General features: G+C 39.5%; 1 protein-coding gene across 4 annotated transcripts in view; it reads left to right on the forward strand.

Annotated features, from left to right (window-relative positions):
* The window catches only part of C5H4orf19 (chromosome 5 C4orf19 homolog), a 41,342-nt gene extending 23,852 nt beyond the window's left edge, over window positions 1-17,490 (forward strand). For 2 of the 4 annotated variants that reach the window (XM_032109124.1, XM_032109123.1), the window contains 3 exons: window positions 1,006-1,142; window positions 13,932-13,979; window positions 15,060-17,490. In XM_032109124.1, coding sequence (XP_031965015.1) covers window positions 1,051-1,142; window positions 13,932-13,979; window positions 15,060-16,002 — 1,083 coding nt within the window. In that variant the 5' untranslated portion in view covers window positions 1,006-1,050 and the 3' untranslated portion in view covers window positions 16,003-17,490. The remainder of the gene's footprint in view (window positions 1-1,005; window positions 1,143-13,931; window positions 13,980-15,059) is intronic. The other 2 variants (XM_032109125.1, XM_032109127.1) reach the window with 2 other exon arrangements.
* Window positions 17,491-17,823: the final 333 nt, after the last annotated feature.

Consider the following 17,823-nt stretch of genomic DNA (forward strand, 5'->3'; position numbering starts at 1 on the left):
AGCAGCGATGACCATGTTGCTTGTACCGCCCTTGTTGCCTTGTACTGTCCCGCCCCAGCCCCATTCCCTATGGATGTTGAATTCAGGAATGAACTACCCTGGCTTAGACCCTAGGAGTGCTCTGCTGAAAGGGATCTCAAGGCTAATAAAAACTTCACTCTCTTACAAGAAAATCCTTGCAGGTTTCAGGAATGGTGCAAGCAAAACTCTGTGTGGATTTGTGGTTTGTAATGTAAGCTACACCGAGATTTTTCAAGTTATCACTCAAGCAGAGAGATGCTGAAAATGAAAGAAAGGACATGGCCCAATTTCTAAAACCTACAGCAAAATACATTGCCCATTTCACAGAAATGAGCTTGACTTGGTGATTAATGCATTATTGCATGCACACACAAATTCACATGGGCTCACATTTTGCTCACTACAAGAAATACTGAAAATATTTGTATTTTTAAAGGAGAAAAAACATCTGCATTGCATTATTGTTATACACTAATTCTATAACTATCTCATTAATTTGTCTCTTTAGAAAGTCTTCTTAAAAAACATTTTGCTGAGCTTTCCATTTAGTTAGAGCACGTCTGAAAGAACAACAGCTTTACCAATATCTAGAGTATTATTGCAATGTCAGGCATTTCTTAAGTTTCAAAGTTTGTGACAATCTGAAAGGTGAAGTTCTGACAAGCACACAGTAAAGTTTTAACTGATACTAAAATATCCTGGCTCCCAGAAAGAAAAGGAAAAAAGAAAAAGAAAATACAAAGAAAAAATAATCCCATAATACTGCATATTTGAGAGTCTTCTAATTTTACTGTTGTTGTTTAAACACTTCACATGAGTCCTAATCCACTGTAGCAAAGCTTATGCTCACTTTAAGCAGGTTAGCATTCCAGTTCAGCTCAAGGGGATGAGCATACTACTCAAGTGATTTATTTGATCACTGTCTAAATTTAAAATTCACAATGGTACCAAAAGGAGGTTATTCTATTTCCCCATTGTTTACAGTAGACAGTTGATGCCTCAGAGTATCCTTCTTACTTATGTGTGCACATGAAGAAACCACTTGCAAAGCGTTTTCCTATTGCAGGACCAAGACATTTAAAACAAATCTTTCAAGAAGTCGATGGAGTACAATCGGAAAGGTAGGATTACTTTTTTTTCTCCTTGTGTAGGTTTAAAACTTACTGGCCATTCACTGTTGTAACTTCAGCATTCCACAGCATAAACCATCTCCCTCTACAGTACTCCACAATATTTTCTAGTGTCGACACTCAGCTGCTACAAGCACTGGTGACAGAAGAGAACTGTGCTTCTTCCCAACACATGATTCCTGATGTAGCTAACAAAAGCTTGCCAGTTTCCACTCTGAAGTTTAGAAAAAGATACTGTACAGAAGAAATACAGGAATACAAAATTGAATCAATCTAAGACAGTTAACCCAGGCAAAAAATAGCAAGAGAAAATGTGAAAATGCAGGTATTTGCTATGGGAAGAACAAGAAGAATGGAAGGCAAGCAGGGGAAAGGGGGGATTTGGAAAAAGACAACTAATTGGAAAACATAAGGATTAATTTGGTTTGAGAGGGAGAGCACACTGACTTCTAACAGTTTCCTTACAAAAAGCTGCAGGTTATGCCATTAAATGGTCAAACACAAAAGCACAATATCCTGACAATTTGAAGAAATCTCTTTGGTCAATGTGTTGGATTTTTGGGGGGTTTTTTGTTGTTTTTGTTTTGGGGGTTTTTTGGTGTTGGTTTCTTTTATGTGGTGGGCAAGGGGATGGTTTTTTCTGGGTTGGGTTTTTTTACTTTTGTATTTACAAAAGAGAATCATTGACTCATTCTAACTGCTTATGGCTTTATCCAATTTTCTTGGTATTAAGAGAGGCTGATGTTCTGAGCAGTACAATAATACCACCACAATACCTGCCACAAGCAATATTTCGTATGATATAAACAAATCAGAAGCATCTGAAATATTCAGGGCAAGATGATTTTTGAGCACACTAAGCTACAGTTGAATACCAGAGCTGAGATCACATATCCTGCCTGGCCTAAATCCTGCCCAAAGGCATATACACAAAACACTCCAATACCTATATTTGAAGCAATCTCCATAGACATCCCAGTCTATTTTCAGAATATTGCTCCCTGAAGTAAAAATGTATGGCATACTTAAAGGATAAAGGCCTGCTAAACTCCTGCAGTGTCTCTTCATGCCCACTTCCAAAGACTCAACAGGGTAAAAACAAACAAACAAACAAACAAACAATCAAACAATCAAAGAAGCACTCAGCCTTTCCATAGAACTGACATGCATCCACGAGTTTTCAATAAGTTAGAATGACAGAATTACAGGAGTTAAGCTGCTTAGAATTAATTGCTGATTTCCTAAATTGTGTTTTCTTATTTTAACTTACAAGAATTTCACAATATCTAAAATATATGAGATCTCCATCTCTCTCTCTTTTTCCATCTTCCTCTGTTCACCAAAATCACCTAAAGATTCAAAGTCTTTCAACAGCATATTTTAAAGGTTCTGCTATGTTTAGCCCCAAATTTCTGCAGAAAGCCAATGAATTATTTTTGCACTCACAGGCAAATACAAGGGGCAACAGCTTCCAGCAGACAGACAAACAAAGAGCTTGATTTCATAGTGTACAGAGTGCTGCTATGCTGCAAGCAAGTGGCCCTGTGTGACAATGTAGATGGCACAATCACAGAATCACAGAATAAGCTGAGTTGGAAGGGGCCCACAAGGATCATTGAGTCCAACTCCTGGCCCGGCACAGAACCATCCCCAGGAGTCACACCCTGTGCCTGAGAGCACTGTCCAAACACTTCTTGAATTCTGTCAGGCTTGGTGCTGTGACCACTTCCCTGGGGAGCCTGTTCCAGTGCCCAGCCACCCTCTGGGGGAAGAACCTTTTCCTAATATCCAACCTAAACCTCTCCTGACACAACTTCAGACCATTTCCTCGGGTTCTGTCACTGGTCACCACAGAGGAAAGATCAGTGTCTGCCCCTCTTCTTCCCCTCATGAGGAAGTTGTAGACTGCAATAAGGTCTCTCCTCAGTCTCCTCTTCTCCAGGCTGAATAGAATAAATGAACTCAAAATATTCTTAGGAAGCATTCTGGCTTGTCAAGTTTTTCTCACTAAATCCTACAGCAGTATGCTGTAGCCTTCATGCTCACTGTCTGACATTTTTCATTTTTCTAATGTCCCAAGTAGGATTTCTCATTGATCCCAGCATCCAAAAACATGTTAAAAAGCATGTAAAACTCATAAATAAAGCATGTGAAACTGATACAATAAAATGGAATTATTCCAGGAAGCTAAAACAAATAGCCTTTATATATATATACAGTTATATTCAGCTAAGAAACAATCCACATCTAGAAAATACTTCTATATTTAAGCCAGCTTACACTCATCAGCTGATTCTGTAAATGGAAGTCTAAGAAAAAGTGACTTCTAGACCAGAAGACAGCACCCACACCAACTCCCAGTCAAAACCACAGAGGAGGCAGTGATTATTTTACACAGTATTCAAAGAGTTAGAGAATTCCATCATAAATTAGGGTCCCCAGTTCAGTTTGACCCTCAGTCTCTAAGCCACATGTCACAGCTATCAAAATCATGTCCTTGATGGCATTCTTCAGCCTTGAAGCAGTCTGCTCAAGCCTGCCACTGGGAAAGGAGCAAAGCATAAGCAAGGGAACCTTCTGAATTGTAGACTCATGGCAGCACTACCTCAAGACCAAGTTCTAGAGCTGTTTCTATGTTAAGTGTTTTTAAAAGACATCGGATACTACCAAGGATTTTCAGATGAAGGGCTGGAACCCAAGAATCCATCCTTCAAAGTGCACAGTTGCACAAGATCACACAGAGACACTTTAACCTCTTAAGAGAAATGACATTTCAGATACAGTCCCTCTTGTTCCATAAAAATTGGCTATAACTAGTTTGAGGCTCCACTTGTGTTGCCAGACACAGATTCCCACTCAGGCCTAGCCTAACACAATTACTGACTCAAATATAGTTTCTCTGCTGATTGCTTCTTTCACATGTACATGACCATCTGCCTCCCAATTTTTGCCTTGTCACACACTTAGACCATGAATCCCTTGGGAAGGAGCACATTTCTATGTTTGCCTCTATACAAGATGAGACTAAACAGGACTCAGGGTTTTAGGCCCTGCTATTAAATAAACTATTATATTTTATGGGATTAACAATTTTAAAAGACAGGAAACATAAACTTCAGTAATTTAAACACTAGACAATGATGTAAGTTTGGTAAGACCAAATGTAGAAAACAAGCTGAGCTGAAAAGGAAATGAATGGTTTTATGCTACCAGCTATATTTGGTTTTCCTTTATGCCAACTGGCTAATGATTGTGAGAGTTTTACCCTTTTCCCCACTCTTTTACTTTTTAAAAATAAAACAATCATTTTGTATGGTAAATAATGGGGGTAGGGAAATGTTCTGTGACCTAGTGCTGTGAATGATGAGGAACTAGTCAGAGAGAATGCATTTCTTTTTAAGTATCTGATAAATAATTAAAATCAATTGCAAAGAGCATAACAGGAAAAAAATTATGTGTTCAGATCACCTCCAAGTTGTAGCCCTCGTCCCCTCTAGGACACTCTGCTGCAGCAATAATGGCTCACAAAAAGGTTCACCTTCTGTGTGAGCTGGCCTTACTCTCTCAAGTGTTTATAAAAACAGTCAACAGCTACCAGAGATAGTAGTCAGTGAATGAAATAGTGAAAGAATGACTTCTTAAAAACAAAACAAAGAAAAAAAAAACTAACTAAAACCAAAACAACACCACCACCACAAACAAACAAGCCTCGAAACTGTCAAGGTAGAAATAGGAATCCATGATGAGAATAAAACATGGCACTTCATATGCTGACTAATACTGTCAGGAAGCCACCAGGAGTAAGTGGAAGATCTGGCTGACCTTACTGGTTTGAAAAGAAGGACATTTTGAGGAGGAGCCTAGCAGGACTTAACATAGCTATGCATATTATTACCAGCTTAGGCAATGACCAACAGTTACAAATCAAAATAGAACACCTTTTGTAAAACCGATAGCATCTACTTTTCATTACCTTTCCCTTCTGCCAACACACCCACAAACAAGTGCAGGTGTGCTCAAGCACTGCTGGCAACACCCAAACTTCTCTGCCTTGAGACCTGCCCACTGCTGCCTCTCAGTTTGGTGCAAAACAGCTGCATGAAAAAGCAGAAATGTGAAGGGGCAATGTGGGAGCAGAAAACCCATCAGGATCTGATAAAAACACAGCTAGATGCCTGGAGGCATGGGAAGAAAGCAGCTGTAAAGAAGTGGAGTAATTTCTAATGTTGCATTTGCATCAATCCGGGTACTCCCCATCCCCGCTGAAGCATTTACACTGGCACACAACAATTAGCAGGTATTGCCATTGCCGACTGTACTGGCACAGTTTCTTGTCAGTACAACTACACATATGTAAGATAATTAGCACGTATTTTTCTAGTATAAGCAGAGCAGATTAAATCTGACCTTTTTCTGCATTTTGAGAAAACAAATGTAGGCAGATATTTCCATTACTCTGACAATCCTGACTGCCAAAGTAGCTTCTTGTCAGTTCGTAGCCAGACATCCCACTGGCAGGATGCTCTTCCCCTACGCTGAGAAACGTCACAGCACGCACCCACAATCAGAGGGCATAACTGACCCCTGCACAGCAGACACGCCTCTCAGCTAGGAGGCTGCTCTCTAGCTTGGATGCTGTTATGAACAATTCAAAGATGTAATACACAATTTATTATATTATAGTACTATTTCATGTACATGGCAATTAGTGTAGACTGCTACTGTTGTGATCCTGGAACAAAGATCATAGTAACCGCACATTTTTGTCAACTATTACTATTGCAAATTTCCTGGATAAACACTTAATATATGCATACCTTTTCAGATGACACAACACAAATACAGGTCAAAATCATGACACCATACTCCCACTGGTTATTTGGTGAGTGGGCCATACTTTGGGGATTAGCTGATGCCATACTGATGGTTCATCAGGCAAGTATAGTGTTTGTTATTTGGGTATTTGATATTCATATAATCATAGAAAGGCTTGATTTGGAAGGGACCTTAAAGACCATCTGGTTGCAATCCCTGTGCCAAGGGCAGGGATGCCAGCCACTAGATCAGGTTGCGCAGGACTCCATCCAACCTGGCCTTGAATACTTTGAGGAATGGGACATCCACATCTTGTCTGGGCGACCTGTTCCAGTGCCTCACTACTCTCTGGGTAAAGAATTTCTTCCCAACATCTCATCTAAATTTCTCCTGTTTCAGTGTAAAAACCATTCTGCCTTTTTCCATTACTATCTACCCGTGTAAAAAGTTGCTCTCCTCCATTCTAAGTCCCCTTTAAGTACTGGAAGACCACAACAAGGTCTCCCCAGAGCTTTCTCTTCTCCAGGCTGACCAATTCCAGCTTTCACAGCATGTCTTCAGAGGGGAGGTCTTCCAACCCTCTGAATCTTTAAATCACTTTGCTCTTTAATCTCCTGAAAAGTGTGGGGTTCTGCTAATTAGAAACAATTCTGTTTAAGTTTCACTTGGTTTGCTTTGCCCCTTGCTATGACTGCTCACTTAGCTTTGTCATTTAAGGATTTAGTTATCCTGCTATATACTACTGTGATGAAGCAAAACCATTTTGTGACATCAGACCAACTTCCTCGGTAATGAAAAAACTACTCTATGTCAGAACACAAAGCATCCAAATTTATGAGACCATAACTATGAGAGTTCTTTAAGTTTCCAGATAACAAGCAACACATGCTTCTGACCAATGAGACCCTCCAGATTTTGACAACTGGACTGATTAAAGCCACTTTTCTCCCTTGAAAAAACTACAAGTCTAAATCAGTTTCATGGCTTTACTGGGAAGAAGCCTAAATTATATCACTAAATCCCACACACAAAACCAACATCAACTTTCATGTCTTGAATAGTACACAAAACACATCAAATTCTTCCCTCACTGAAATAAATAGCCATTGTCTGTACACAGTGTCCATGTGCAATATCACCCAGAAGTCTGACACTTTAGTCATGAAAATGCAAAGAATCAGGCCACCTTGAACAATGTACAGTCCATGGGCTTGATTCAGCCTGGCCAGGGAGAAAGGAAACAAATCACTTTAGAAAAATATATTCTCAGTCTTAACAACTGATGACAGGGTAAGAATTATTTGCATTGAAGCAATGATCATATTTATCTGTTAAAAACAGGGGGTTCCGTTTGAAAAGAAACAAGCAGAGAGTGGCAATGGAGTCACACATCCAAAACTGACAGCTGTAAGTCACCACTGTAGTCAGGCTGTGGCTCAAGAAGTTTTACATGAGTTTTTGATGAATCTCTCTGTGTCGACTTCTCCTGTCTTCACAGTTAGCTGTACTAGAAATGCATGCAAGCTGTTCAGTGGGCAAATAATATTCTCAGTAGAAAATAAAAGTGGCTGGTAGACCTGTACAGCTGCTCAGCTCTGTGAAATAAAGAAAAATAGGACAAGCAACAATAACCTTGGCAATAACTTTGGGCTGGCAGGATAGCATAAGGCTCTTTCTGGCAGACACTGACACTCCTTATTCCCAAATATAGAGCCTGTCTCCCTCAAAACAGGAGAGTAAACTGCAGCAGAAAAAGCACTTGCACAGTTTTCTTTTCTTGCAGAGCAGCACAGATAGCAAGGACTGCAGGGTGACTCAAAGTCAATCTGCAGGTCATACTCTGTCAGCAGGATGGCACAGCCAGGTATCTCACCAGGGCTGGTCTGCAAGACAACTGAAGCACACGAACAACACCTCAGTGCTGCATTTTAAGAAAGTGTGAACAAAAAGACTGAAGTCAATTCAGCTAGCAAAAAACAGACTAAAATAGCCTATGAGGTGGGATCTGCTTCCTATAAGGGATCATATTACAGTATTTCCTCAGTGTAGTTCATTTGTTTTAAATTAAATATGTCAATTGAGTTATTCCCTGAAGCACACTTAAAATAAATTTCCAGATTAAGATTCAGTCAGGAAAAATAAAATTAGATTTCGGTCCAGCTCTAAGTATTGGTCTCAGTGAAGCTTTGAGCACAGACTGTGCTCTCCACAGATCATGATAGAATAATAGAATAGTTTGGGTTGGAAGAGATCCTTAAAGGTCACCTAGCCCATGCCCCCTGCAATGAGCATGGACATCTTCAAGTAGATCACGTTGTTCAGATAATTCTGGGCCCAGAATGTTTTGGGTTCCCCTGCTCCCCAAGCCTATACCTGTTCTGAGGCCCTCTGGCCTCAAAACAGTGACTAAGGTCAGGAAAAAACCCACAGGATTTGAAGCGTTCTCTGTATTTTACATCTGTTCTTACAGATAATATTCGTGCAACAGTAGTGATTGGCCTACACAGTGTGTGGCTAAGTTATGTTCCTCGTCTTTTTTCCTTTACAAGATTTTCCCTGTTATTCTCTCTCCCCCTCTAGCATGGGCTGGTAATTTTTTCTACTGTATGTTTACTAGTTTTCTAAATTTCTAAATATAGTTCTTCTCAACTCTAACACCCTCCTACAGTTTTCCTGTGCTTCTTTTATATTATCTGTCATCCAGATCAGTTATTCCTCTGCCTCCACGCCTCAGTAACACATAGACTCGTAGAATGGTTTGGATTCAAAGGGAGTTCAAAGGCCGTCTTGTCCACCCGCCCTGCAATGAGCATGGACATTGCACTCCTTTCCTCCAGCCTAGGCACATCTGACCCTTTCTCAGACTTAGCACATGCTGAGGACAGTCTCTGAAATCTTCTGAGAGGGGTGAATACCTACTGAGCACAGAAGGCAAACTGCACCTCCTGTTAGGAGAAGCTTTTCAGGTACTAGAGCTAAGATTATTCCCACCCCACATTCTCCATATTTCCTCTGCACATCTTTCTATGCAAGCACTTTCTCTTCCCACACTTGCTTCTGTGCATATGTCTCCTAGCTGGTTAGCATTTGGCATCTATGTAAGACCTTGTTAGCAAAAAAACACCAAAAAAGTAAATTGTGTTTGTGTTACTAGTGAGGCAGACAGGCTTAATTTTGATGAACAAGGATTTCTGTCCATTGCAAAGAGACTGGTAGCTCAGGGGAGTATCCTCAGAATGGACAGGTTTCATGAAGGAGTGCAAAACACAGCAAACTGATGGGGAAGACACTGGCAGGATCTGAAAGGTGCCTCTACTGGAAAAAGTCATCAGAAAGAGGTACCTCAGGCCCCTGGGAGATACATCATTCAGGCTCATCAGCCCAGATTATACCCCTGTAGGAAAAAGCTCCTTACTTGCTAAGGTAATCTAGAGTGGGAAAGAATGGAGGAGAGTGAAAAGCCAAACAACAGAAGCATCAGGGTATGTGGGATGAAAACTCCAAACAAACTTAAAAAAACCAAACCAAAACAAAACAAAAAAAACCCCACCAAAAAAAAAAAAAAAAAAAAAAAAACTGGATTAAAATTAATGATCCAAAATCAGAGTTGTCAGAGTTTGTCTGTTTGAAATCTACTACAGAAACTATTTTAATATGGTCTCCTTCAGCTTTCTGCCTCTCCTCCTGGAGGTGTCTAAAAATAATTTAAAATAAAAATAAGGACAGAAGAAAAAATACACCATGAACAAAAATAAGACTGACCTTTTTCTGTTTCCATGTAAACTTCCAAGAATATTGAGAAAGGTGCCAAACCATTTTTATGACTCAAAAATATTTCTTCTTCCCTTTCCATGACATTATCTCTTGTTTATCTTTTGTTTACTCATAACACAGCCACAGTTTTAATATACAATAAGAGCTATGTTATTATGTAATTTAAATAATATGTAATTTAACCTTGTGTTTCTCAAATCCAACAAAGAAAAGCAGACTTCTCTTAAAGCATGCTGTGGCTTGAAACACAAGATTGTGGGTTTGGAGTCAGACATTATTCTTGTTATCTTCACCAGGGTCTCACACTTTCAGGGAAAGTCCCATCTCATTCTCTTAGCAGATACCACCATAAATGTATTTAACAACCGCTCCTTTCTCAGCATTTGTTTTACTGATGGGATTTGTGTCCTGCTCTCCTCGAACTAAGACTAATTACTACCGCCTTCCATTGTGCAGTTTTTTTCCAACTTTTTCTTTTTAAACTTGCTCTTCTGTATCATATTGCTTTAAAGGAAGAAAGTCAGTCTTTCATAACATGAAGTCTTCCTGGTGTCTCTGTGAACACTTAATATATGGCAGGGGTATTATATCTAGACTATCTTTTACATGGTCACATGGATGTCTGCTGGGTTGGCTGGAGCAAACAAACAAAGCTGGGCCTCTTCCATCTCTTTCACTGAAGAAAAGTGTCATAACTTTAAATGAAACAAGCACTGATACTGAATATGCAGAGGCTATTCTACACTGTCATGTTGCAAGAATCTGATTATTTTGTAGAAACCAGTACAAGCTCCTCTACAGAGACACACTTTAGGAGATGCAGCAGCTACTAAAAGCTGAAAAATTCAAGTTCAAAATTAGGGAGAGTAAAAAAATTTAGTTCTAGGCTTCCTTATTCCTTTCACCTCAACAGCTCCACTTCATTCCTGAAAATGCTCCAAGTGTCCCAGTCCACACCTAAAAAAACTTTTAAAAAAATCTCTATTTCACATTTTGCAGAGGTTTAATGCCAGTTGATGCATTAGTGGTCAGGATTAAGTAACCGCATAATAACTAGTGACAGACATTTACAGGCCTTCAGAAATTTCACGGTCGAGAAAGAATACTATCTAGGATTTATGGCAGTTTAATCTGAATTCTGAGAATCTGAATGTTAAGGCCAAGGATTTTACTGCTACTTTGGACAGGTAGCCATTTCTCGTGGGGAAAATAGCCCCCAAAGTGTTCTAAAAGAAAGCATTCCACATCATGTCATGTTTATCTGAACTTACCGAATCAATTTAGCAGCATGGCATATCTGACAGAGTAAACACTTCATAAGGATGCAATGTTTCTAAATTCAGTATCAGTTAACATATTATCATCCACTGTTTGAAATTTCTATTGCTCTTTTGTTTCAAGTCTGTAGAACTTACTTGATTCAAACTGCTCCAGACAGCAGCTTTTTAGTACTATTTATCCATTAATGCAACTATGAACATCACACAATACACAAGTCTTTAGAGCTAGGTACCTAAAACAAGATAAGTAGGATTAAAGCATGCCTTTTCATGCTATAAAAGCAATTTGTTCCCCAGAATTATTTTGCAGCCTGACTTGAAAGATTATTATAAATGAAAGGAAAGGGCAAGGAAAAAAAAAAGCCAGTGTTCAGACAGTGACATTGTAAAACTATATTCCTGTTTCAGGGATGTGAAATAATTCATAAGATAACACAGCATAACACTGTTTTCCATATGTAGTAGTTTATTCATGCCAGAGGACAGATTCAGTTTTAACTCATCAGTGGGAAAGCTCAATGCAGTAGCTGCAGAGATAATTCCAACAGCAGCTGTAATTAAAAAAAAAATTAAAAAAAAGGCAAAATAAAAAAAACAAAATAAAACAAAACAAAAACAACAAAAAAAAATAAAACCAACCAAACAAAAAAAAAAAACAACCCCCCAAAAAAGGGAAAGTGTTTTCTTTGCAAACAACAACAGTAATTTCAATTTATAATTGCCTTCTATGATGATCATAAATGTTTTTACAACAGAATAAAGGCCAGCAATTAGGACTTTCCAATGCTTAAAACCTATGAGCAATATTTTATGCTTTTGAAAAATCACAAAACTTGTAAATAAAATCACTGAGTAGGAAATCTGTCAGATAAAACTCTAAGCAGAAGCACCTTGACTTGAAGTGCCTACTCTTAGATAGAAGTAACATCTATTGTCAGAGCTGGTCTACATACAAATTAGAACTGGGTTCACCAAATCTATAAATTTTAAAGCCAAGCCAAAGGCTGTGTGGGCATTTCAGTGGGCAATCCTTTTCAGATGAAAAGCCCTGTACCAGAATTCCTGCTATGATGTTGCTATAGTATATGGGGTGAGAACACACAGTACAAGATCAGCAGAGACGTGGAAGGGAGACTGCATTTTCAGGGAGAGAAGCAGCACCAAGAGAAAGGAAGCAAAGCAGCTGGCTGAAAAGCCATCCCAACAAGCACTGAACTACATCAAGTTGGCTACTCCTGATAGTAATTTCTGCTCCAGAACAGCTCATGTGTACACAAAGACACAGAGCATAGGTATGAGCAGCTATACCCTAGGCTAAAACCAGCTGCTGAATGACTGTAGGCCCCTAGAGGCTCCAAGAATGAGAGGTCTGACATCAGGTATTTAGTTCCATGCTAACACCAGCTGTAGTCAGATTTTAGAGGGGAAATGTTTTGATTTACATTTCTACTACCGTAATTGCCACTTTGCAGTTCAGATCATACCTGAGAAGAATAAATCAATACGACTTTCCTTGGATGTTTTGTAAATAAATTACTCCAGAAAATACCCCAACCTTGCTTCATCAATTTCTGTTTTATGGGAAGTGAGCCACTGTCCTTAGGCATTGACAAAAGTATGCAAGGTTGTAGAGTATCTCAGAGAAAAAGAAAGGGCCTGAATAACAATGGACAGAACATATTAAATAACCTGCTCTGACTTATTAACTTGAAATAAGATAGCCACCACCCATAAAGAATATTGGGGGTTTTAAGGATTTTGGATGTTCAGATCTGGGACTTCAGTTTAGGTTCAGAACAGGAAAGTTCTCAAGGGTCCAAATTAGCAAACCATTTCTTCTCATAATAAAAGACTTCAGTATAAGAACCATATAATAGATAGTTCTTAGCATCTCACTGGGTCAGGCAATGGTGTAGCAAAACACAGTCTGCTAGTTCTAGTCAAACTCTGGAATTTTACTGTCGTGAAATGGAGGTACAACATCCTGCTTATAATAAAATGCCCATCCCAGGAACTTGTTTGTGTCTCACTAAGAGATAGCTCGACAAAAATGTCACCTCAGTGCTCAGTAGCTGTCACAGGGTCAAGTGAATAGAAACAAGAAGATATTAGGAAAGAATAAACCTGCTTCTTTCAGGTTTCAAACACCTTGAGAACTCTGCAATTGTAGTTCCCACACTTTATTTGGATAGGATGTTAAAATGCAAAAAGACTCAGACAATACCACAAGGACAGTTCATAGGCATGAAACAATGGCAGTATGGGCAACACTGAAATGGATGAGCACTGAAGGGACAGTACAGGACCTCTGCTATAGTGACAACTGGACGTGATGGTCACTACCTCTTCTAATACAAGAACTACAAGGCACCAAATACTACTAGTAAAAACAGGCTCAAGTCAAACAAAAGCAGGTGATTCTTCACACAGGCAAGGCTGGTCTGTGGAAGTACTGAATAAAGGATGTGGTAGATGCTAGCAGTTCACTGTTTCAAAAAACAGCTGGGCAAATCCATGGTACAGAACTTCACCAATAGGTGCCAAGTGGAAAAAAATATGGAAAAAAAATGCCTAACCAAACAACAAACCAACAACCCACACCCAAAACACTGACTTAGAATTCTCCAAATCATAAAATTGCTTACGAAACTATTCTGGGAGAACACCACTATCTAAGAATTGTGAAATTCTTCCCCAGATTTTTCCCCATTTAAAGACCATTGCCAATGCAAGACAACAACCTACAAAGACCTTGAACAGTACTCCATCCATTCCTGTGTAGATATCTTTCTTTTTAGCTAACAAAACCCTTCTAAACATGAGCATCATTTTCAATGTAATTACTCATATATTAATTTCATAATGCTTTCACTCACTGTCTCTCCCTTGCCTTCCCTTTCTCTCTTTTCAGATTAAAGAAAATCCAGATGGGGTGCAGGTGCTGCAAAATGATACAAAGGTACAATAGAACAAGAGTTGCTTAGACGGAATAAAACAAAAGTATTAAACCATGTGTCTGTGCTCCCCTACACCTGTTGCTTTAATTAGACACTGTCAAAGGTTGGAGTTTTCTCAAAGTTTACAGCATCTTTAAGCATAGGCATAGTGATTTCCTATGAATGTCCTTTCGATTTACTGTAATTAAGGTCCATTTCTATAACTCCTACCTCACAAAAGGAATTGTGTTGCATTGAAAACTCTTCTTTAGTAAAGTTTTTTCTCATTCAGGTAGCATGAGCTTCCCTCAATTCAGCAGAACTCGGAGCCGCTGAAACAAAGAACACTTTGTCAGATCCTCCCTCTCTCCCAAGCAGTGAAAATGAACTACAGTTCCTTGCTTCCATCATAGCTTTTAAATGTAGTTAGTTGGGGGAAGAATTCCCATATTAAAAGTCTCCCTAGAGAGGAGGGCTGCCTAGTTTTATAAAGATCACATTTCAGCCTCACTTGAGGGTTACTCCTTCCCTTGGCCACTTCTGTAGAACAGGTAAGGAAGTGGGGAGAAAATGTGAGAGAAAAAAGGAAGATAAACAAAAGAAAGAAGCCCTGGAAGAGATAAGTCTAGGAAACAATAGAGCAAGAGAAAGAAAACAAACAGGAGGGAAAAGAAAAAAAAAGAGAAAAGAGCAAAAGACTTGAAGGAAGAACATCAGGAAAAATGGGAGATATTTTAGCAACTACATTATATTAATTAATGATATTAATTAACAATCCATGCGATGACTACTCATTGGCTAATCAGATCCCCAGAGAAAACAAAACATAAGGCTGGAAACAAGCAACAACCAGCACACAGTTCTCCAACATCCTCCTGGTGACTCTCACTACAGGGGTTAGTTATGATCAGTCCTGGGAAACAGCAGCCAACAGCATAGTTCAGCATTTCCATCCGGTTTAACTCATTCTCAGGACCCAAGGTAAAGTTCAGTAACACTCGTTCCTCAAGACCTTCAGCTTAAAAATGAAGCTTAATCTTTTTTTGTAATTATATTGACTAACATCATAAGTAACATTTCCTTTACAAATTTTCCTTACTCAGCTATATTTTTGATCCAGAAGAAGTACAATCATCTGGATGTATCCATGAAGTAAACAGCTACAAACATACTGAACAAGGCAGCAATAAATCCAAATTTAAAGAGAATAGTGAAAATGAAGAACCCAAAAATGAACTCCAGAAGGATGAGGTAAACAAAACAGAAAATAAAAATCCAGTAAACAGTGCAACAGAAACTCTCTGGAATCACAGAGGCAACGATTCTCAAGAGGATGGCCTTGTGAAGTGTGCTGCAAAGTTTGATGTTGCAGTCAATGGTGGCAACTCCTGTGCTGAGCACTCCATGCTCAACCCCAACACAAACTCAGCAAAAGAAACCAGTGAAAAGGGAATCTCCAGCCAGTCAGAGGCTTCTTCAGCCAGCAACAGAGACTTTTACACCAAATCAAACAGGTCTGGACAAGAAATTGACCTAGAGACAGGCAGTCATATTAAGGCAGCCAGCAATGTGCCTAACAGCATTCCAGACTCCAAGTCTGCAGAAGACAGCATCTTTCTCAAAGGAAACTCAATATTGGAGACAGAAAACAATGCCATAAGACTGCCAGATATTGATTATCCCCTAAATGGCAATCAAACTGGGAACTATGTTGAAAAAGATAGCTTTTCAGTCAATTGTGCACATTCAGACCAAAACAATGGTGCTTCAGCAATACAGGACCAGGGCCTTTGTATAACCCCACCTTTGTCTGTGAAAGAGAGCAGTACTGAACCTTTTAAAACTGACTCTGAAAGTCCGAGCGAGATGCTTACTGGTGGTATCACTGCAGTGGCTGTTACCAAAGTCACACAGGCACCCACACACACCAACCATAAAGATTTCAATGGAGGAATTGAGGAGGAAGATGCAGAAGTTGCAGCAGCTCTGGCTGCACTGGAAGCAGCAACAGCAGGAGAAGACCTGGAAGATGATGACGAGTACTAGATGGTTTCTTTCTAATACACTGGGTAAGATCCAGATGTCATTTCTGGATCTATATGAACAGATACACAGCACACGTGGAGAGCTGTTACGAACAGCATATATAAAAGGAGTTGGGACTAAACCTCTGTCCCTTCAGCTGTTTTATAGAGCCTTTTAATTTCTACTGCCTGAGGTACAGAAGTGGTCCCTTGGCTAATGGTAATACTCTTCTCTGTGGGCCCAAACAGGAGGGAAAAGCATCATTTCTTCCACACAGAGTATTCAGTTGTACACCCATCTCATCTGGACTCATCCAAGTGTTTCCTTTGTTTCCTCATGAGGGTCTGCGCACATTGCATGTTCCAGGTTCACAAAACTTCCATTACTTAAAACAGGTCTATTGAAGCCATGGAGTTAGAAAGCACAGATTTTCATCATTAGCAGAAAAAAAGATACATAAATGAGCCAAAATTCTATGATCTACTGAAGCATGAAACAGGGAAGGTAGCTTGGATTGAACTTTACCATGGCTAATGGTTCCATTATGGATTAAGCCTGAATCTGTGCACATATACCTGGCATTAGAATAACATCATTTCTTCCCTCACACCTTGCCTCAACTGTGTTTGATACCCCAAGTGTCGCTGTTTCAGTTCCTTAAAACAGCAGAAGCCCAGCCAAACCCAAGAGAGTGGATAACTCTCTGTTGGTTTAATGTGCTGAAGTTGCTCACATAAGAATTGCACACACACTATCAGAGAGGCCAGAGAGATACCAAAACTCAGCCCCTACCAGTCTGGATGGATTAAAACTGTTGTAAAACTACAGCCTGAAACCTCTGAACTCCACTTAATTTTCCAGGCACACGTCACTTGTCTTAACAATACAGTTTTCAAACAAGTTATGTCTCAAATATCCCCAGTAAGATGTGTTTTGTTTATACAAAAACAGCAAGAGTCAATGGAGACCCCTCCCTGGCTCTGCTGTAGTCCCTAAATATAAAGCAGGAAAGGGATTGAGCTTCCAAGTTGGATTAAGCATAAAACCTGAAAATAGTTGCTTTCCTGGAGGGACTGCATTTCTAATGGAAGAAAAAAAAGGAGGTAGAGACCAATTTGGTGCTGCCAATTCAGCAAAAGGATGGTTAAAATTGAAAGTGCTTGACATTTTATACTGAAATTTTGTGGTTTCCAAGTTTTTGTTATAAACTCCTAATAAATTTTTTAACCATATTAAAAATTATCTGTTGGCTTTTGTACTTTATGCATTTTCTGAATATAAAAGTTACATTAAAGAAGTTCAGTAAGATAGACCCCTCATTAGACACATGAGAAGCACCAAAAATGTATTTACCTACAGTATATGCTGATTTCAATTTCTCAAAACAATAATGATACTCCTAGGAGCAATTAAAACAACCTAAAGTCTCAGCTTCTAGAGAACTATATTCAGCTACAGGCAGGAGTCACAACATTGTATCTGTAAAATAAAAAAGCTTTATATGACTTTGAAGTATTGTAGTACTGTTGATTTCTCTACCACTTTCCTATTTTAATAGGTCCTTCTAAGCCTTTTCATAAGTGCATACAAGTTTTACCTACTCATTTGTCTTTCAAAGATTACTACAATACTGAAAGTCAGTGAAAGAGTGTCAGCACAGTGCCGATAACGAGTTATGCTGAGAGTGTCACCAGTCCTGACTGACCCTGCCCACCACCCCAGGGCTCCCCCTGCCCTGCCTGGGGCCCCGGATCCCATTTACCTCCAGGGGGGCCAGACCCTGCCAGCCTGGCCATGGCCCCACTGGAGATACTTGTGCTGGGGCTGTCCTGGTGCTCTCGG

This window comes from Corvus moneduloides, chromosome 5 (genome assembly GCF_009650955.1).
Source record: "Corvus moneduloides isolate bCorMon1 chromosome 5, bCorMon1.pri, whole genome shotgun sequence".
Classification (NCBI taxonomy): Eukaryota; Metazoa; Chordata; class Aves; order Passeriformes; family Corvidae; genus Corvus; species Corvus moneduloides.